The following is a 22,163-nucleotide window of genomic DNA, read 5'->3' on the forward strand; positions in this document are numbered from 1 at the left end:
AAAATTATTTGCATGTAGATGGAATTATTATGTTATCTTGAAGTAGAGACAAGAAATTAAATCTTTTTCCTCAGTATTCAGTCAAATATAAAATGGTTGATATGTAGGAAGGGCTTTGATCTTAGTCTTATAAATTATTTTTTATGTAAATGGGATTTCTGGCATTCTGAGAATATAGACTATTAAACTGATACGTACATAGATTTAGTGGAAGAGTACATATTAGCACAGTGCCTTACCTAGATAAAACACTCATCCACTGGTTGAATGAATGAATGCACTTATGACCTGGTGTTTATCTGCAATATGCTGCTGTTCTTCCCATTTTCTTTGTACTAGGACCAGTGGCTCCTCTTTCAGTGCAACTAATTTATTGAATGTGTCATTCTTCTTTCATTGTTATATTTACTGTTAGATAACATTCACATTTTTCAGAGAGGAAGTATGCATTTGTTTGCTAGACTCTACATAGCGGAAATAGATTTAAAAAGTTTTTTTTTTTTAAACATTTATTCATTTTTGAGAGAGACAGAGCCGGAGCAGGGGTGGGGCAAAGAGGGAGACACAGAATCTGAAACAGGCTCCAGGCTCTGAGCTGTCAACACAGAGCCCCATGTGGGGCTCAAACCCACACACCGTGAGATCATGACCTGAGACAAAGTCCAATGCTCAACCGACTGAGCCACCCAGCTGCCCCTAGAAATTGATTTAAAAAAAAAAAAACACGTCTTGTAAGTAAGGTAGATATTAGATGTAGGAGGAATGTGCATAAAATATACTGTGTTCCTATTGACCTTAGAACTTACAAGGGCACCTGGCTGGCTCAGTCGGTAGAGCATGCAACTCTTTATTTTTTAAATGTTTATTCATTTTTTGAGAGAGAGAGAGAGCGAGAGAGAGAGAGAGAGAAACAGACACAGAATCTGAAGCAGGCTTCAGGCTCTGAGCTGTCATGACAGAGCTCAGCACAGAGCCTGACACTGAGCTCCAACTCAAGACCGGGCCAAAGTCAGACGTTTAACCAACTGAGCCACCCAGGCCCCCTAGAGCATGCGACTCTTGATCTCAGGGTTGTGAGTTCAAGCCCCACATTGGGTGTAGAGATTACTTAAAAAAAACAATAAATAAAAGGAATTTACCTTTGTTTTGTTTTTCATTTCTTATTCTAGTTTGTATAATTTTAACATAAAATTGTTATCTGATTATTATAAAAACTGGAAAATACTAAAAAATATTAATTAAAATCCCTAATCCTACCTGTTAGCAGTTATCACTATTATCTCTTTTTGTCAGACTTTCTAAATATACTTGTCTAAGTCTGTTAGCCATATTGGTAGTTTTCAGTATTTCACATTTAAATATCATCTCTTCTTTAAAGAACCAAAGTGCCACTGTAATAGAAACAGCACACTTTTTAAAAGTGCATTTATATTTTTACATTCATCAAGTTAGCGTCTTTAATAATTGTTGAAGAAATACTTTATATCTAATGCAGATTATTTCTGAGCACTTCTGGTGACACTTGACCCACTAGTGAGAGTCACTGGGTAGAGCAATCCAGATTCATAAGCAAGTTTGCAGGTCTCTCTGTGGTCCTTAGATCTTGTTAAACTAGTTTGGATTGTTTCAAATATGTACTAGCATCTGTGCAGTTCACTTCTTTTGGTTTGAATAGAGTTCCCAGTTGTAATTATTTATAATTCATCATCTGACAGAATTAAATCCAAGGATATGTTTCTACTCTATGTAATTTTTGTACATATAAGACTTCTTTTTTGTTTATTATTTTTGAGAGAGAGAGAGAGAGAGAGAGAGAGAGAGAGAAACAGAATCTGAAGCAGGCTCCAGGCTCTTAGCTGTCAGCACAGAGCCTGACGCAGGACTCAAACTCACAAACTATGAGATCATGCCCTGAGGTAGGATGCCTGACAGACTGAGCCACCCAGGTGCCCCACATACAACTTCTTAAGGATTTTTTTTTTTCCAATTCCAGAACCATATGTCACTTTTCCTTGACTACTTTATTATCCCTGCATTTGGTCTGTGATGTCCTCTTGTCGTTTCTACCTATAAAATAACTTCTTATTCTGACTCTACCTCTTTGATCCTGAAGTTACCGTTTCAGGTTTTAATTTCTCTGTAGTGTTGTAGAAGCTGCTTGACTGCCTGTATTCTTTCCCTTTCCTTCTATTATAATGCTGATAATATTTTATTTATTCCCATTTGTGAGACTTCTTACCTTCTCTCCTTTTTTGTAGCTTTCATCGGGTAATTTTAGAAAATGTAAAATACATGTGTAGCAAATGAACTTTATTATATGGAAATAACTGCTGTGATCATTATGGTCTCTCGTCTTACAGTTGTTTTCTTTGTATGTGTGCATATATATACTTTTTAAATTACATCAGTTTAGATCAATCTGAACATTCTTTGACCTTTTTAAAAACTTAATATTTTGTGAACATTTTCCCATGTCTGTCTCCATTTTTTGCTCTGTATTGTAGCTGTATTATGATTTATGCCTTCTTGGACATTTAGTTCTTTAGGTACTTCCTCTCTCCCATTCATCCATTTCTTTCTGCTGTTACAACCAATGCTGCAAAATCCTTGCAGCTAAATTGTTTGGACAGATCCATGGTTATTTCTTAGGAGAGTAGAGTAATGGTTCTAAAATACAGCTCTGATTTTGTCATTCCTCTTATATGTATTTCATCTCTGTGTTGTGACCAGTCTGAACTTTTCATTTTCTTTTTTTTTTTTTTTTTTTTTTTAATTTTTTTATTTATTTTTGGGACAGAGAGAGACAGAGCATGAACGGGGGAGGGACAGAGAAAGAGGGAGACACAGAATCGGAAACAGGCTCCAGGCTCTGAGCCATCAGCCCAGAGCCCGACGCGGGGCTCGAACTCACGGACCGTGAGATCGTGACCTGGCTGAAGTCGGCCGCTCAACCGACTGCGCCACCCAGGCGCCCCTGAACTTTTCATTTTCATCCTAAAAACTCTTCGTTAGTCTGGCTCCTGCCAAACTTTCTGACTTTATCTCCTCTTGTTTTATCACACCCTCCAGGCACACTAAATCACATGTGGTTTCTAAAATGTGTCTTACTCATGCACTCACGTTTGTCCTGTTTTCTTATCCACTCAGGAAATATTTCTTTGGCCTTCTAGCCTTGACTTTCATGGGAAGTTCTTGATCTCTTTGGGCAGTTAGGTGTCTCTTTCTTTGCATCTTGTATACTCTTCTCCTGGAATGCCATAGAGTTTTTACAAAATTTTAGAAATGTAATCTCCTTTGCTAGACTGTGAGCTCCTCAGTAGCAGGAATGTCATTTTTGTCATTTCTCCATTCAGTACCTAAGAAGAATTACTCTCTTAGGTAGTTCCTGAGAGGTACTACCTCTTAGTAGTAGGTGGTTAATAAATGTCTGTTTGAAAAAAACTTGAGATCTGGGGAAAAGTACATCTCTAACAATGGCATAATGGAATTGAATATTCTTTTTAATTTGCTCCAAAGTACTGTGGGGTAAAAATTACTTGACTGAAAAATATTTTTGGATAGCATAGAAAGAATAGTATTTTTAAAAATATAAATGTGTCATGAGTGATTAAGAAAATGTGTAGCTGAATAACTCATGCTTGTATTTAATATTGAAATGATAGTTTTATGAACCTTTAGAGAATTTAAGTGAAATGGAATTATTATGTGATCTTGAAGTAGAAACTAGAAATTAAATCTTTTTCCTCAGTATTCAGTTAAATGTAAAATGGTTGATATTTAGGAGGGGCTTTAATCTTAGTCTTATAATTATTTTTTATGTAAATGGAATTTCTGACATTCTGAGGATGTAGACTCTTAAACTCATGCATATATATATCTGCAGAAAATCATGCAGTTTAGTGGATTTTTTTTATGTAAGCCAGAATATTTAAGTATCCTTTATCAACAAATATAGGTACAGGGTTCAAAACTAGAGTAGTGTAACAGTATCATTATGGCTTTAGTTTTTATAATGTAATATCTGAGTAGGTTTAAGAAGAGTTGGACTAGTTAAACATTGGAACTATAATGGCGCTTGGCTGGCTCAGTCAGTAGAGCATGTGATTCTTGATCATGGGGTCCCAAGTTTGAGTTTCATGTTAGGTGTAGAGTTGCCCATAAAAAAAAAAAAAAAAAAAAGTTAACATTAGGACCGTAAATGATAATCATTGGGAGGGTAGGATGTTTGGAGTTTTAAAAGATCAACATTATATACCTGTAGAAAATGTTCATTAATACCATAATTAAGAAAAGAATCCCAAGTTACAGGATAATTGATCTGTCCTTAGAGTCATTTCTTAGGTCTTTTTTTTTTTTTTTTTTTTTTTTAGGTTTTTGGCTTAATCATTCAAAATGATAGATATTTTCTTTGGTTCTAAATTTCTTCAGTCTGAAAGTCTCCAGATTCTTTCTCATTGTCCATTTGAATGTTAGCCAGTTTATTTTTTTTTTATTTTTATTTAAAAAAAAATTTTTTTTTTTAACGTTTATTTTTATTTTTGAGACAGAGAGAGACAGAGCATGAACGGGGGAGGGTCAGAGAGAGAGGGAGACACAGAATCCGAAACAGGCTCCAGGCTCTGCGCGGTCAGCACAGAGCCCGACGCGGGGCTTGAACTCACGGACTGCGAGATCGTGACCTGAGCCGAAGTCGGCCGCTCAACCGACTGAGCCACCCAGGCGCCCCTGAATGTTGGCCAGTTTAAATATTTTGTAATTTCTTTTGCATTTGGCTAACCTAAAAAATGCTATCATTAATAATTGTCCATATATAGCAACGCTTTGTGTTAGTAGCTTCTTCAATTGTTGAAGTTTGCTTCGCTTACGTACTGTCTTATTAGTACTTACTCTAGTATCATAGTGTTTGCTACTATATTATGACAGGTTATACTAATTGGTATTGTAATTTCATATTTTTCCTCTTTTTCTTTTTTTTTAAAGGTAATGTGGCTTTAGATAACCTACAGATAAAAGAAAATGCTCTGGTAAGTTTTTAAACTATATTGATTACTTGAGTTAATTTGGGTAAACTCTCAGAAACTCTTGGTGTCTGATACCAGGTACCAGATAAAGTGATTGAGTCATTCAGAAAAGGATTGCTTGTTTAACTGTTCCCTATAGGAAATTCTGAGATTAAATTAAAAAATTTTTTTCATAATGATCAAAATAGTATCTTTTGGAAAGTGGAATGTTTTTCCTTGACTTAAGTTGACTGAAAACATTTGTCTTATATGAAATAGTTTTCTTCAGAATTGTCTTTACATAATTTTTTGGTAAATAAGGGCTTGATTTTCACAGTTTACCAAATGAATAATTGTCTTTTTGAAATACATTGACAGTCCAGTCTTATAATATTATGGTAATACAAAGATGTCAGAGTAGATTTTTTTTGGATTCTAACTTTCCATTTTCTACTCCCCCTCCCTCCCTGTTAGGCTTTTAGCCTATTGGACTTAACTTGATTTTACTAAGTCACTTGAGAATGAGTTTATTCATTAATTAATAGGTTAGATTTCTAACAGCCTATAATATGTTTTATAACCCTAGTTTTGACTTCTGGTTGGATTTCTACATGATGAACTATGTAATTAAGAAGGGTCTTATACCCAAAGTGCTTACATGATTGGTCTCAGGGAACCAATTTTGGATATTGAAGATCCTAGGAATAGAATTTTGTCATGAGGAGTAACAATTTCTTTTGTTAAACTGAAAAGAACTTGGCATAGTGGGAAGGGCGTGGACCTTGTAGTCTGGCTGACCTGGGTTTCAGTGCTAGCTCTGCCCTTCTGTCAGCTCTGTCACTTTTGACAAGTTTCTCAATGTCTGAGAGCCTGGAAAGTAGAGGGCACTCAAAATATTTAAATTTTCTTTCCTTCCTTTATATAAGATGCTACAACTTTTTAAACTTTACCACAAAATTTAGAACTTAATACACTGTTTCTGGAGATTGCAATAAAGGTTATTTTTTCCCTATTTAGGAAAATATTTTAGAAGGGAAGAAGTATAAATAGAATTGTGGTGACAGGATATATATCTAACATACTTAAAAGATAAATTGTTTGAACTCTCTGTTAGCCTAGCTTGAATTTTGGTTGTAATTAAATATAATAAATTATTTTGTAATTAATATTCTCCATTAATTCAAAGTAGCCTCCTTTCCCCAATTAAATTGGATTGGTTTTACTTCGAATAGGAGTTCTTTACATTTATTTTTTTGTGAAAAATTATTTCATGAGGATCAAAATGACCATGAGACCAAACTTTTAGAAGTGTGTAGTTTAGAGGTGGTATCCTGTATATATAAAATATGCACTTTTTTTTAATGTTTACTTATTGAGAGAGAGAGAGCCTGCGAGTGCACAAGTTGGGGGAGGGACAGAGAGAGAGAGGGAGACACAGAATCTGAAGCAGGCTCCAGGCTCTGAGCTGTCAGCACAGAGCCCAATGCAGGGCTCAAACCAAAAAATCGCGAGATAATGACCTGAGTCAAAGTCCTTGGGTGTAGAGCTGCTCTGTTAGCACCAGTGAGGAATTTCCTGTTCTGGTCTAGAAAAACATCAGTGTTGTCTTTGATTCCTGTTTACCTAGAATTCTTGAGTAATCAAATGATTGGGTAAATTGATTATTTTAGTTAATTGTTACCTAATACTGTATTTCGGTCACCAGAGTGATAGTATTTGTATGTACTAAGGTATATATCTAACAGAAAGGCTATTCTGATTGGGTTAATTTTTAATAATTCTAAAGACTCCAGTAATTGTTGTGAATATCAGTTACTGTTCAGTACTCTGTGAATAAAAAAGTTATTTGTACTTTTTAGTGGTTTGGAATCCAGATACCTGGAAGTTTATTTATATTATTGATGTTACTTGTCAGTAACTTGTCTAAAATAAATTCTAATTTGGCAAATCATAAGTTGGGTATCTACTTCTTAAGATTTTTTTTTTTAAGTTTATTTATTTTGAGAGTGACAGAACAAGAGTAGGGGAGGAGCAGAGAGAGATGGAGAGAGAGAATCCCAAGCATGCTCCACATTTTCAGTATAGAGCCAAATGCGGGCCCGAAGTCACAAACCAGGAGATCATGACCTAAGTCAAAACCAAGAGTCAGCTGCTTAACTGACTGAGCCACCCAGGCATCTCTCTTTTAAGATTCTTTTGTTTAGGGGTGCCTGGGTGCCTCATTCAGTTGAGCGTCTGACTTCAGCTCAGGTCATGATCTCGCAGTTTGTGAGTTTGAGCCCCTCATCGGGCTCTGTTCTGACAGCTCAGAGCCTGGAGCCTGCTTCAGATTCTGTATCTCCCTCTTTCTCTCTGCCCCTCCCCTGCTCATGCTATCTCTTTCTGTCTCTCAAAAATGAATAAATGTTAAAAAAATTTAAAAAAAGATTCTTTTGTTTATTTACTGAAAGTTTTATTTGAGAGAAACTAGTTGTTCAGTTGTTGTTTTCAGCTAATTTTTGTGAAAGGACTCTTTCTGTTCTAATATTTCAGATAAGCAGCGTCCATCTATTATTTTAAAAGTTAATAGAATTTTATCTGTTTTGGTTTGGTTTATTAAAACAAGTAACCATTTTACCCAATTACTTTCTTTAACTACAAACTCTTTTTCTATTGTTCCTATTTATAGTTTTGTTTCTGTTATGAATTCTTTCCTCAAAGTAAAATTTAAGTCTATAGAAACTCTTTTTTTCAGGATGTCCTTTATGAGTTACTCACATACAGAAAATTGTTTCATGTTTTTCCTTCGAGATGATTGTGTATTTAAATGAGGAGAGAGCTTAATAATTTGTCTTTTAATTTTTTTCTTCCTTTTGAAGAGTGAATTGGATGTTCCTTTTAAAGTTAAAGCTGGCCAAATTGGTAAGTACTCTTCGTTTGAATTATTCTTAGTCCTTTTAGGTTTTTATTTTTCCTGTGTTATTTAATCTAAAATTTTTTAGCTTGAACAAAAATGTGAGAAGTTTTTGGCTTATGTTGGTTAAAACTTTTGGAGTTCTGGACCTAATATATATTAAATGTAATACATAAATACCTCAAAGTGTTTGGCAAAAGGGTAGAATATTACCCTCTAAAAAGGAAGGACATTTGAACTGCAATGATAGTTTTTGGGCTTTGGTTCTACTACACAGAATATATCTTGATTTTCCAAATTGATACCTAAGTTTTGTATGCTTTTTCTTTATATGTGAAAGTAGTATAATTTGCAAACTCTAGTCAATAAAGTTTAAGTATAGCTTATTTCCCTCATGTTTTGTTCATCCATTTCACTTGATATATTATGCAGCAATGTGGTATAGAGGATATGTCTTGGTAAGTAGAAAGTCTTTGCAGCTAAAGGCTTATAAGATCATCCATAACTAAGCATACATCTTTGTTGAAGAAATTTTTTAGTAGGTCCTCTAAAGGTCCTTTGTGAAGTCCTCTCAACTGTCCCATATTAGCCAATTTTTACTTTTTTTAAATGTATGTTACAACCCTAGACAACTGGCTGTTACTTTAAGAATTTTCATTTACGCCACCATCCACCCTTCCTTCCCCTTCTGTCACCCTTCTGCTTCACCACATCGCTTTCCTTCTTCATTTATTTTGTATTCAGGGAAGTTTTTGTCTTTTGCTATTCTGTCATCTCTTAGCAATTACTTGAATACTTCTCTTTGAGTCTACTTTATATCACCTGCATGTGTTCCTTTTAATATAAAGTAGCATTTTTATGTTTCTGTCTCTTCAAACAGGAGACACTCCCCAGATTGCAAGCATCCGTAGGGCATGCATTATCTTTTTGCTGTTATTGGTTACACAGGCCCAATGTTGTGTGAAGTGGTGATATTTATCTGTGATGATACCCAGGAGTATTGTGGTCCTGCATGCTTAATTGACATCCTAGAGTGAAGTTACAGCCTTTCATTCATTCTTTTACCTTTGAGATATTTATACACACATTGCTATATATGAGACTATGAAAGTAGGTGTGGGAGAGGCAAGGATGAATATAGGTTCTTTATATATGTCTTTAAGGAAGTTAGATCTAAAATTAGGACATAGTATTGAAATTGCATTTCCAGGGTATGGAAGAGTTATATTTGACTAAAGAACTTTTACATTATTCATTATGTTATTAGAACTAGATTTATATTTTAAAAGAGGTTTGCTAATTTTTCTGAATTGGCTTTTTATGCTTTTAAAGTATTATAATCATTTAATGGCTCCCTTCAGGGTTTCTTATTGACCCTATCCCAACATATAGGGATACAAAGCATATTTTTTTATATTTATCCCTGTTTTGGTTTATGGAGTACTTATATTAGTTATTAAATTTCTTTTAAGTTTAAATATTACACCTAACCTATAAAGTCACTGTGACTTTGTAAGCTTAATAAAGTTTTGGTATTCTTAAGAGTTTGGTATTCTAAGTTTTGGTATTCAGATATTTGTGGTACTTGTTGGTTATCCTTTTACTTAAAAATTTAAACCTTTTCTGTTCTATCAGTGGGAAGCAGTAATATAACTAACTCAATTCCAATGGAATTTCGGATAATAAATGATGAGAGGATAATGAGTTAGGGTAAGTGGAAAGAAGAAAAGGTGTAGGGAACAGACAATCCCTTTTTGTTATGCTCAGGGGCATTTCTCACTTTTTTCTTTTTTTTTAAACTTTCTTTTTTTATTTTTTATTTTTTTTTTAATTTTTTATTTTTTTTTTAACGTTTATTTATTTTTGAGACAGAGAGAGACAGAGCATGAATGGGGGAGGTTCAGAGAGAGAGGGAGACACAGAATCTGAAACAGGCTCCAGGCTCTGAGCAGTCAGCACAGAGCCCGACGTGGGGCTCGAACTCACATACCGCGAGATCGTGACCTGAACCGAAGTCGGACGCTTAACTGACTGAGCCACCCAGGCGCCCCATCTTTTTTTGTTTTTTAAAATTTACATCCAAATTAGTTAGTGTATAGTGAAGCAGTGATTTCAGAAGTAGATTCCTTAATGCCCCTTACCCATTTAGCCCATCCCCCCTCCCACAACCCCCCAGCAACCCTCAGTTTGTTCTCCATCTTTATGAGTCTCTTTTGTTTTGTCCCCCTCCCTGTTTTTATATTATTTTTGTTTCCCTTCCCTTATGTTCATCTGTTTTGTCTCTCAAAGTCCTCATATGAGTGAATTCATATGATTTTTGTCTTTCTCTGCCTAATTTCACTTAGCGTAATACCCTCAGTTCCATCCATGTAGTTGCAAATGGCAAGATTTCATTCTTTTTGATTGCCGAGTAATACTCCATTGTATATACATGTATGTATGTATATATATATACATGTATATATATGTCACATTTTCTTTATCCATTCATCCATCGATGGACATTTGGGCTCTTTCCATACTTTGGCTATTTCGATAGTGCTGCTATAAACATGGGGGTGCATGTGTCTCTTTGAAACAGCACACCTGTGTCCCTTGGATAAATGCCTAGTAGTGCAGTTGCTGCGTCATAGGGTAGTTCTATGTTTAGTTTTTTGAGGAACCTCCATACTGTTTTCCAGAGTGGCTGCACCAGCTTGCATTCCCACTAGCACTGCAAAAGAGATCCTCTTTCTCTGCATCCTCGCCAACATCTGTTGTTGCCTGAGTTGTTAATGTTAGCCATCCTGACAGGTATAAGGTGGTGTCTCATTGTGGTTTTGATTTGTATTTCCCTGATGATGAGTGATGTGGAGCATTTTTTCATGTGTTGGGTGGCCATCTGGATGTCTTCTTTGGAGAAGTGTCTATTCATGTCTTTTGCCCATTTCTTCACTGGATTGTTTGTTTTGTGGGTGTTGAGTTTGATAAGTTCTTTATAGATTTTGGATACTAACCCTTTAGCTGATATGTCATTTGCAAATATCTTCTCCTATTCTGTCAGTTGCCTTTTAGTTTTGCTGATTGTTTCCTTCACTGTGCAGAAGCTTTTTATTTTGATGAGGTCCCAGTAGTTCATTTTTGCTTTTGTTTCCTTTGCCTCCGGAGATGTGTTGAATAAGAAATTGCTGCGGGCAAGATCAAAGAGGTTTTTGCCTGCTTTCTCCTCAAGGATTTTGATGGCTTCCTGTCTTACATTGAGGTCTTTCATCCACTTTGAGTTTATTTTTGTGTATGGTGTAAGAAAGTGGTCCAGGTTCATTCTTGTGCATCATTTCTCACTTTTTCAGACTCATGCTCACCCTAAAGGCAATCAAATCAACTTTTTAGAAGTTTATGAGTTAATTACATATGTAAGAGTATCTGTTATAAATAGGTGGTTCTCACTATAAAGTCATCAGACTTAGAAATGGCCCAGAAGTATACTGGCATTATTACTTCTAGACTCCCCTCACATGGGAGCCATTTAGGAAACTCAACAGGTTTACAAACTGAAGAATAATACAATTTAAATGGAGAAGTAATTTGAGATTTTAACCCTGGGAATAGATTCCCAGGTAAAACTGCCCTACGTACATAAGCCATGAAGGTGAATCAAAATATCCTCCCTTACGTTGCATTATTTTATTTCCTCTTCACTTTATTATCCTGTTTAACAGTTCTTTGAACTTTGGGCATCTTTTTTTTATTTAAAAGAAGTTTTGTTTTCTTTTTTTGTTTGAGAGAGAGAGTGTGAGAGGCAGAGTGTAAGTGGGGGAGGGGCAGAGAGAAAGGGAGACAGAATTTGAAGCAGGCTCCAGGCTCTGAGCTGTGAGCACAGAGCCCGATGTGGGCCTTGAACTTGTGAACTGTGAGATCATGACCTCAGCTGAAGTTGGATGCTCAACCACCTGAGCCACCCAGGCGCCCCAAACTTTGGGCATCTTGATGTAAAAGTACCAGTGATTCTGGTGGTATATATACCACCACACTGATGACTTGGGTAGACTTAGGTAATTCTTTTAACTTCTTTGGGACTGAGTTTCATTTTTTTCAAAGTTGAAATAATAGCTGCCTCATTCTATGTACAGTTGGGAAATATTAAATGAAATTATAATTATCAGAAAGTTTGAAAAGCATAAAATACAGTGTGAATAGTTACAAATATGGAAGAGATTTTTGTAAATTTCATTGTGGAGTTTTTTCGTTTTTTTCTGAGTGGTACATACACTATATGCGTGAGCATTGTGTTACACTTTTTCTCTAAAAGGAAAGTGGGAAATGTGTATCTTCTGGAGTAGCTCAAATAAGAATTTAAGGTTGAAATTATTATTTTTTTTTTAGATAAATTAACTTTGAAGATTCCTTGGAAAAACCTTTATGGAGAAGCAGTTGTTGCGACCCTAGAGGGACTCTACCTGCTTGTTGTCCCTGGAGCAAGTATGTTGTTTAAGATTATAACCACTCAGTAACAGCACAGTGAAATTAAATTATTACCTTGGCTAAATATTTTAATATGTTTAATAAAATAGAAGATACTTTAAACTGGTTATATATATGCATATACACACATGTATATGTATATGTACATTTTACATATACACACATATATATTGCCACATTTTATATAAAATATTTTTATGTTACTGCTGGAAAGAATAATTCCAACCATTTGATAATTTTAATCTCTTCTCTGAATAATTATTTCGCAACTAAGGCTTCATTTTAAGTTCAGATGCATTGAATAATTTACTTTTGGAGAATGAAATGAAATAAGTTTTTAAAAATGTATTGATGTATTAAGCTACAGATTTCAAGAATGGAAAAATTTCCCCCCTATTTTGTTGCTTCTGGTTTTGAGTGAGTGTTCATTCAAAAATGCATGTGAAAAAGGTAGATTATTTTTCATCGTAAATAATAGTATTTTAATTTTTAATGAATGTTGTAAAGCATTATTTACTTAAGTCATACCTTTTGTTATGATTGTTTCTTTTTCAGTTATAAGAACAATAGAATGTTAAGAAAAGTTTGGATATTTTAGGGAAAAATTACTTGTTTTCCCAACCAGAAAGCAAACACAATTTTTATTTTTATATTTTGCTTTCTGTTCTTTACTATATACATACTCAATTTGATAGAGTATTTATCACATTTTATATATACAACATGGATCTGGCTTTTTTACTTAATGTATGTATTTTTGATATGGGATAGTGATAATTTTGAAAGTCTATAGGATATTCCATTGTGGGCTGCCTGCTGTTTTGGACTATTACATTGAACCTTATAAACACCTTGTTCTTAAAGATATCTTTTTTATTCTTTGGTGTTATTTCCTTAGGATACATTATCAGCAATGAGATTACTGGATAAAAAGGAAATACCTATTTTCTGATTGTTGATACATATTCTTGAATTATTTTCTAAGAGTCTTTTTGTCAGTCTATATTGGTACCATCTAGTATTGCATATTATGTGTTTTTTATAGTTACTCAAAATTTTACTCCTCAGATAAGATGACTGGAAATTTTCTGCCTGCCTGTTTCTCCTTTTTACCTTCTCCTCACTCTTTTCCTCTCCTTTTGGTTTTCTCTCTTTGTTTCTCCCTTTATTTTTTGTTTTTCTTAATTTGTTTATTTTGAGAGAGAGAGCAAGAGGGGCAGAGAGAATCCCAAGTAGGCTCTGCACTGCCAGCAGAGTGGGGCTTGATCCCATAAACAGGAAGATTATGTCCTGAGCCAAAACCAAGAGTCAGATGCTTACCTGACTGAGCCACCTCTGTGCCCCATTCTTTCTCTCTTTAATTCCTTTCTTTCCCTCCTTTCCCTTTGGATAGAAGCTTTGTAAATAAAGAAGGATCGTTTATTTATGTTTAAACTTTTGTAAAATTAATTTAAAGATTGCGGATCTTTTGAATTAAAAAGTGGCTTACAAGACTTAGAGTACACATACACTCCCAATCATAATGAGGTTGAACGTTTCCTATTTGTCTTATAATTGCATTTTTTAATATGTGAACTAAATATATATTTTTAGGTATTAAATATGATGCTGAAAAAGAAGAAAAATCCTTGCAAGATATTAAACAGAAAGAGCTATCTCGAATTGAAGAAGCTCTTCAGAAAGCAGCAGAGAAAGGTACAATATGTTTATGTTTTAGATATATATACCTATATTAGATACATTTAATGCACTTTAAAGAGGATACTTTCGTAAGCTTTCATAAATTGTAGTTCCAAAGAAAGAATATTCTTTTAAAATCATATGTCACAGTATTGATTATATTTTCATGGCCCACATTTAGGAATCATTGCCACACGATTGTTTTATCTCACTGCCGGTTTAATTTTCCCACTGTCTTTAACCACTTTTTTTTTCTGTGATGCTTTATGGAGACCTTTCTGTGAGTTCTTGCAAGCCTGTTTGTTTTTGCCAAATGCTGATAGGTTCTATCTCTACATTTTTAGGTGTATCCATGGAAGATAATGAGGTTCACCGTATCAGTGTAGTGAAATAATGTTTAGAGGAAGTAGTGCTGTAATTCTATTTCTAGCTATGTCTCCTTATATTGTATAGGATATTTTTAAAAAACTTGATTTTTCAGATTTCAGCATTTTAACATCTTGCCTTAAGTTTTAATTTTTTGTTTTTATCTAAAAATATGATGATTATTTTGATTTGGTTTATGGAGAAAGAATAAGGATGAGATGAAAAAGTAGTCTATAGAGTGATGAGTTGAAGGATTCCTCCAGGCCTCCAGTTTTTCTCTTTCAAGTCAAATCACACCCCAGTTGCTGTTTGGGGTGTGAGAATTACTAGCAGTTTACATCGTTTTTCTATCATTTGGTTGGCATGTTTATGCATGTCTGTGATGGGAGAAGACGATACCACAAATGCTAATGCAATTCTCTTTGGTCTTTCTTAAAAGGTAGGGCAAACCGTGAGTTAGAAATGACAGAAATGACTTTGTTTCCTAGTGTAATCAGTAAGAAATTTCTTAAAAATAGCTTGTTCATTAAAATTCCTTATCATTTTTTTTTTTGCCCCAAGTGCTTGCTCTTAAGCAGAATTATTCTTTTACAGAAAATTACTAAAATACTTTAAGTATTGAGGCTGTCTAAATGAAAGAAATTTTTTAAAAACTTAAATGTGTTTTACCTTTCTCTTTTCATACTTGAGCATATTTTGTCTTTCCCCTGAAGTTTAAGAATCTGTGTTTTTATGAAAACAGTGTTCTTTATTTCTGTTACTTTTGTGTGCCAAATAAAGCAAAGTGAGAATGGTTTTGTTTATGACAATTCAGTGCGATTATTTACTTTTATTCACTTTTGGTTAATTAGTATATGTGGAAATAGTACCCTAAAAATGAGGAGAAGGACTTGGAGAGCGTTAGAATTTCATTTCTTTCTTGATACAGGTCATATTAAGTATATTTTGTTAACACACCGTATTTAATGACATATATTTATCAGTAGGCATAGTGATACATGTTTAGATAAAATGACATATAAAATATGTATCATAATATATAATATAGCATAATTATATGCATAACTTTTATATGTATAAAATTAAGTTATATTTTTCCTTTTTAGAAATAAACTCCAAACTCCTCTTGCTTTTTTATTTTTGGATGGAATTAGCTGTGATTGTTTAAAACATATTTGAGTGTTTCCAGTGAACTGTAAGAAGTGTGTATAGTCTCTCCTGTTTTAGTAGTTGACAGCTTAATTGGCAAAATCGTAACCTGCTGTACATTTTGTATTGAGCACCTATGAAATTTTGAATGCTGCCTGTTTAATGCTTAGGAAATTTATATGTTTAGGATGATTTGATGTATTTATAGGGGCTGAACATCTGCGGCCCTCAGTTTGTGTCGATAGGACTATTATGCTTATATAATATACAATAATTACGTTGTAACTTCCTGAATAGTAAAATTTACATTTTGGGGGGATAGAACTAAAATTTAGAATGTAAAATTCAGTTTTAATGTTATTATCTTAGATTTTTCAGAAAAATATTCTGAGTATAAAAGAAATGAATTCAGGGTGCCTGGCTGGTTCAATTGGTAGAGCATGTGACTCTTGATTAGGGGTTGTGGGTTTGAGCCCCATGTTGGGTGTAGAAATTACTTCAAAATAAATCTTAAAATAAAAGAGATGAATTCAAGAATTGGGATATATATTGATACTGTTTTTTAAAAAATACATTTAATTATCTTGACTGCATATAAATTTTTTCAAGTTTCCATGAATATAGGTCATATTTTTATATAGTATTATTCATGCAAATGATAAAAAACACCCTAGTCTTTAGATGCTTTGCATTTCGCCATTATTAATATTAATACTGTACTTTATCTTGGAGACTTATTATTTTTCCACTTATTTCTTGGTTTGAAAAGCACAAAAGCACCATGTCACATGTATAGAGACTAAGAGAGGTGAGAAGAGGAAGTAGTTCAACTCAAAGCAGCAGATGATAAAATTGAAAACAAAATAATCATGCTAATCGGCTTTAAAAAAGTATTTTTACTTAATTTGTTCTATTTGGTAAAATAGAGTGCTGCCCACAGTCTTGTGGGAAAAAATAAAATTGAAATATAATAGTTCATTTCTAAACAATTTGCTCAACTGTAAAAATAAACTTTTTATGAAAAAATTTTTTTTAAATGTTTATTTTCTCTTGAGAGAGAGGGAGACAGAGTGCAGTCGGGAAAGGGTCAGAGAGAAGGAGACACCGAATCTGAAGCAGGCTCCAGACTCTGAGCTGTTAGCACAAAGCCTGACGTGGGGCTTGAACTCATTAACTGTGAGATCATGACCTGAACCGAAGTTTCACACTTTAACAACTGAGCCACCCAGGCGCCCCCCAATAAACTTTTTAAGATATAAATATAAATATTAAAAATATATAATATATATATCATATATAATATATAAATAAATATAAATATGTATATTTTATTTTATTTTTTGAGAGAGAGAGAGAGAGAGACAGCATGTGAGTGGGGGAGGGGCAGAGAGAGAGGAAGACAGAGAATCCCAACCAGGCTCCACGCTGTCAGCACAGAGCCTGATGCAGGGCTCGAACCCATGAGCTGTGAGATCATGACCTGAGCCGAAATCAAGGGTCAAACGCTTAGTCGACTGAGCCACCTAAAATAAACTTCTTGATATTTTTCTCCTTTTATTTTATTATAGTGAGTTTATTTTCCTAGAAAGGCTTTTATAAAGTAAAGGGAAAGATTAAATTCCTATGAAGGCCAAAGATTCCCAAACGCTATAGATTCTGTATTTAAAATGTTAATTTTATCTAAGTAGTATACACACACACTTTAAAATCAAATAGTTTTCCCAAAAAGACTTCTGAGGGAAAATGTCAGTCCCCTGTTCTGCTCTTCTCTACCCTTTAGACCCATTCCTTAGAGGGAACCGTGGTTTTAGAAATACTGATGTTCTGCCATTATCTAACTTATTAGCATAAGGTCTTACCTAGGATATCCTCTTATGGTAGTCACGGAGTTTACTTCTCTTAGCATCATCTTTCACTCTAAATTGCCCTCTTTCTCGTCTCAGAATATGGTATATAATAATTTATGGCCAATTACAGGTCAAATTTACATTACTCTGACAGTGTAATTGTTCACTGTGCAGGTCAAATGATATACTGTGATTGTATTTCCTTTCTTTACAACCTTTTGTTTTTCTTGAACTTGTAAATGCTTCTTTTTTATTTGCTTTCTTTTCTGTGTAAATTTACCTTTAATTCTTTTCACTGGCCACATGAAATAATGTTATATGACTCTCAGTGTTACTTTACTATTGTCATACCCACCTATTGGTTCCCCACCCACACCCCATCCCCATTTTCTCTTGAAGATCTCCCTTTGAAATGGTTGTTTTTTCAGTCCTGCTGCACAGCTGTCATCCTGGGATTGGTCTTCATTACTCTTCTGTGTTTAGTTCAGTGTTTTCTGGGTCCCTTGCCTTTTGTTCTTTGTTAGTTATGCTGAAGCATATCTGTAGCTTTTAAGAAAGGATACATTGGATGTAATTTTTTAAAATCCTTTCAAGTCTGAAAGTCTTTGTTTACTTACATACTTGTTTGATTTGACTGGGGATAGAATGCTAGGTTTAAAACTAGAATTTTAAAGGCAGTATCGTTAGTTTCTAGGTACTTTTGAGAAGTCTTATGCCCATCTGCTCAACATGCTGATGGAAACATAAAAGTTAGAGAATCCGTGAATCGTGCTGTCAAAAACCTTACATTTTAGTTGAGAAAATAAGACATACGCATAATAATAAACAGGAGAAAAGTGTTGAGTCTCATCAGAGAGGTAAAGATAAGAGTGGTAAGGAAGTTCAGAATGAACATATCATGTTCAGCCAAAGAGATCAGGGCAGACACTGTTTAGACACATATTTAAGCTGTGTCTAAAAGATGAGTTTGCAGAAAAGAAGACAGGGTCTTCTAGGTGGAGGGGACAGTGAAGAGAGACAAGTATGGAGTATGTATGGGGAACAGCTAAGAATTTGGGAGTTTGATAGAATGTAGTTAAATGTAAGTTAAAAAGCTGAGTTTAGGTCAATTTTAAGAGATTTGAATGCCGTGATGGTGATAATGGTGACGGTAATGACAATAGTAGCAGCTAACATTTAATGAGTATCTACTATTTGCCAGGTCACTTTTCAAAATGCTTTCTATTTATTGACTCATTTAATAGTTACAACTCTATGACTTAAGGCTATTGTTCCCATTTCTCCCAGTGGAGAAAGCTGCAAGTTAAATAAGTCATCCTAAGTCACAGAGCTAGAAAATGATAGAGCTGTAATTTGAACCTTCTCTGGCTCTAGAGCCTTTATTTTTAGTTTCGTGTTATAACAAACTTTAATCTATAACCACGAAGAGAGTCAGTAAGTTTCCCTTTTACTTTCTTTAAAAATCCAGGGAGGGATGTCATAAGACCTGTGTTTTAGAAAGGTTAAGCTTGCTGTCGTGTCTATGCTGTATGTGAGGAGGGAATGGGAGGATGGTGCTATCTGGCCATCACTAACAAGAATGGGTAGAAAGGAGTCATTGTATCTAAAAAGGGACAGATGAGAGTAAATTAAAGTAAGATGAGTTCATTTTAGTTGACTCTGAAGTTAGTGTAAATATCTCTCAATATTGCGTTCTGCAAATGGGCAAAAACAGTAGGCAAAAAGGGAACCAAAATATCTGATTTTTGCTCTGTTGGAAAATTTCAAACAATTCAGTGAGATATTAGTGCTAATTTGTCTGCTTTGCTTAATTTGAAATGGTTAATTCTTACAATTTTAATTACTAAGAAATTTTGTTACAGTATTATGATAATAAAGTTTGTATGTTGAAATAATGGAAATGGTGTCACTGTGAATACTTCCTTAGAAATAGATTGTTTTGGTGTCACTGCATTTCACTTCTTCTGTCACATGATTTCTAATTCTTTGAATTAAGTTTAGACATATTTTACATGTGAAATTAAAGTGTCTTTTAAATGCTTTGCATTCTGGTTATTGCTGCCATGCGGATGCAGGGGCACATTCAGGGGAGTTCATATATGGCTTGGAAAACTTTGTTTACAAGGACATCAAGCCTGGTGGGTATGCATGGTTAATTTTATTTAGTTATATAAAAAATTATATTCTTATCTACTCTTGAACATTTAATGGAGCCCATTTGATGACATGCCTTTTTTTTTTTTTTTAAGAAAATATGGAAATGTAATTCAGGTTTTTCTCCTTTACCATCATTTCCATTTCCCAACCTTCTGTAGCCATTTGTTCATTCACTAAATATTTAGTGTATTCACATGGCAGGCACCGTGCTGGATGCCTGAATGTTCATGGGGTAAAACAAACATGAGCTGTCCTTGTGGAGCTTACAGTTTGGTCTGTAGACAACTTTCACATCTGGATTGCCTTGTGGACTCTGTCATATAGTAGTTTCTCAGCTGGGCAAGTTCTCTCCTATAGTAGTAGTTTTCAGATTTGTAAAAAGCAAGAAAATGGAACCTATTTTACTGTGTGGGACTTTATTTAGAGCCTTGATAAGAGGTGTCCGTCTGGCGTCCTTCATATCCTCCCTGATTTGCTTTACCTCCGTAGGAGCTCCAGAGACCAATGTAGACCATTGTCTTACACAGCATACTGAAATTTGAGGCTCCACAAAAGGCAGATTTGAAGGCTGACTGCTTTAGCATTTACAATAGGATTCTTTTATTTGGTAGGGAATTGATCAAGTATGTTAAAATAATAATTCTGATAATTTACAAATTAATTTGACATGTTTAATTATATTTTCTGTAATTTTATAGGAGTTTATTATATTAACTTAGTCACACTTAAAATTTGTATCGATTGAATGGCAAGTGAGGTGTGTACTCAAAACATAAACAATAAGCATTAGGTTAGAATTCTACAGCTAGAAACTTGTTTAATATTTGGGTTCATTTGCCAAATGGAAGAAGAATTTGCATTGCAGATATCACAGCATTGAGTGAAATGGTCTTGAAAGGCATTTCTCTTTTAATAAAATTTGCCCCTTTAGCAAATGTGACTGACTATGCTAATTTGCCTTGCAGTTACTTTGTTTAATATAAAAGATAGTCAGGAAGTACTCATGGCTCACTTTTTAATTTTGTTATGATTAGACCAACTTTCTACAGTCTCTCGGAGCAGTGTTTTCTGATCCTACTAGGAGTTATCTGCCTCCAAGGTACAAATGAATTCCAGTGGCCCGTTCAAGTCATAACAAAATCATTGGACAATATTGGTGATCAAACAAACAAACAAAACACCACCTCCCCCCCAAAAAACCAGACAGTGATCAATCACTATAAAGGAAAATGTAATTGATTCAGAGTTTACTTTTCAAAAACACTACATTAACCTGGATAAAAAACTAGTCCTAGAATATTGATGATTCTGAAATGAGAATAGTTAATTTGGTGATGATATCTTCATTCATTTGGGTGGGACTTAATGTATACTTCATGATCATTTCATCTTTCTACTTTCTGAGTGTATATTCCTTCCCCATTTGATGTCATTTAAAAAGTTATTCCAGAGCAATAGTTCCCAAACCATCAAAACTGTTTTCGTAATAAATAATACTAAAACAATATTTGATTTTTTACTGTGCCAACACTGGTGCTGATGATGAAGAAGCAGTGTTGTGTAAAATTGCGGCTGCCTCAGCATGAATCAAGGCAGTGGCACCAAACTTGACTGGTTGCCATTCTATTGTTCACTACCATGTACTCACAGTAAAAAATAAGATGAAACAAAAGAAAGAGAGCCCCAGTATTACTTAAAACTGTTATTGATGGAATAGAAAAAATTTAATTTGAATCAACTTAAGCTCTTGACTATGTGTCTTTAATTTTTTGTGTGACAAAGGCAGAAGTATGTATGAAGCACTTAACGTAGAATAATTGTCTTAAGGAAAAATACTTGCGCATTGTTTAAATTGTCAGCTGAACTAGTTGCTTTTTTCCTGGAAAATCATTTTACGTGGAAGAGTGATTGACAGACTGTTATTATTCAGATTTGGGTGTTTGGTAGACACTTCAACAAAAATCAACTCATGATATTTGTTGCTAATAATAAGATTTTAGCTTTTGAGCAAAAATTAGAGTTTTGGAAAACTTGTATTTGCCACCTGGAGTTTGGCAGCTTCCCAGTACTTAAAGACTTTTTGATGAGATTGGCAGGGGTACTAACAAATGGGATTTTTGATGGTAAATAATGAAATCACTCAACATTGAGAAGATCTGCATAATTCAATGAAGCAATATTTCCTTATTATCAATGAGTGATAAAAAAATTCAGGTATGTGTAAAAGATCCATTTAAAGTGGAAGGTAACCAATTTAATTTAATTTGGATGAAAAAATTATTGATAGAGTTTCAGATTCCAAAATGGAATTAACCTTTAAGAAACTACCACTTGTTGAGTTTGGGTATAGTATCCGTATTTACATGAAAAGACCATGAAGATGTTCCACCCTTTTTTGTTTGTTTGTTTTTGTTGCACGTGTATGTGGTTAGTTCAGATTTTCTTCTTATGCTTCAATTTAAACAACATATTTCAGCGGATCAAAGGCAGAAGGAGGTATGTGAATCTAGCTGTCTTCTGCCAAGCCAGACATTAAGAGATTTGTAAGATTGTAAAACAATGCTACTCTTTTCACTACAATTTTTTGTTTGGAAAATATGGTTATTTTTC

At 34.2% G+C, this 22,163-nt stretch overlaps 1 protein-coding gene across 1 annotated transcript in view; it reads left to right on the forward strand.

The window, feature by feature from the left end:
* The window catches only part of VPS13C (vacuolar protein sorting 13 homolog C), a 192,877-nt gene that overhangs the window by 8,835 nt on the left and 161,879 nt on the right, over positions 1-22,163 (forward strand). The window contains exons 2-5 of the mRNA XM_042941847.1: positions 4,981-5,024; positions 7,859-7,901; positions 12,256-12,351; positions 13,948-14,049. Coding sequence (XP_042797781.1) covers positions 4,981-5,024; positions 7,859-7,901; positions 12,256-12,351; positions 13,948-14,049 — 285 coding nt within the window. The remainder of the gene's footprint in view (positions 1-4,980; positions 5,025-7,858; positions 7,902-12,255; positions 12,352-13,947; positions 14,050-22,163) is intronic.

Source organism: Panthera leo, chromosome B3, assembly GCF_018350215.1.
Source record: "Panthera leo isolate Ple1 chromosome B3, P.leo_Ple1_pat1.1, whole genome shotgun sequence".
NCBI lineage: Eukaryota > Metazoa > Chordata > Mammalia > Carnivora > Felidae > Panthera > Panthera leo.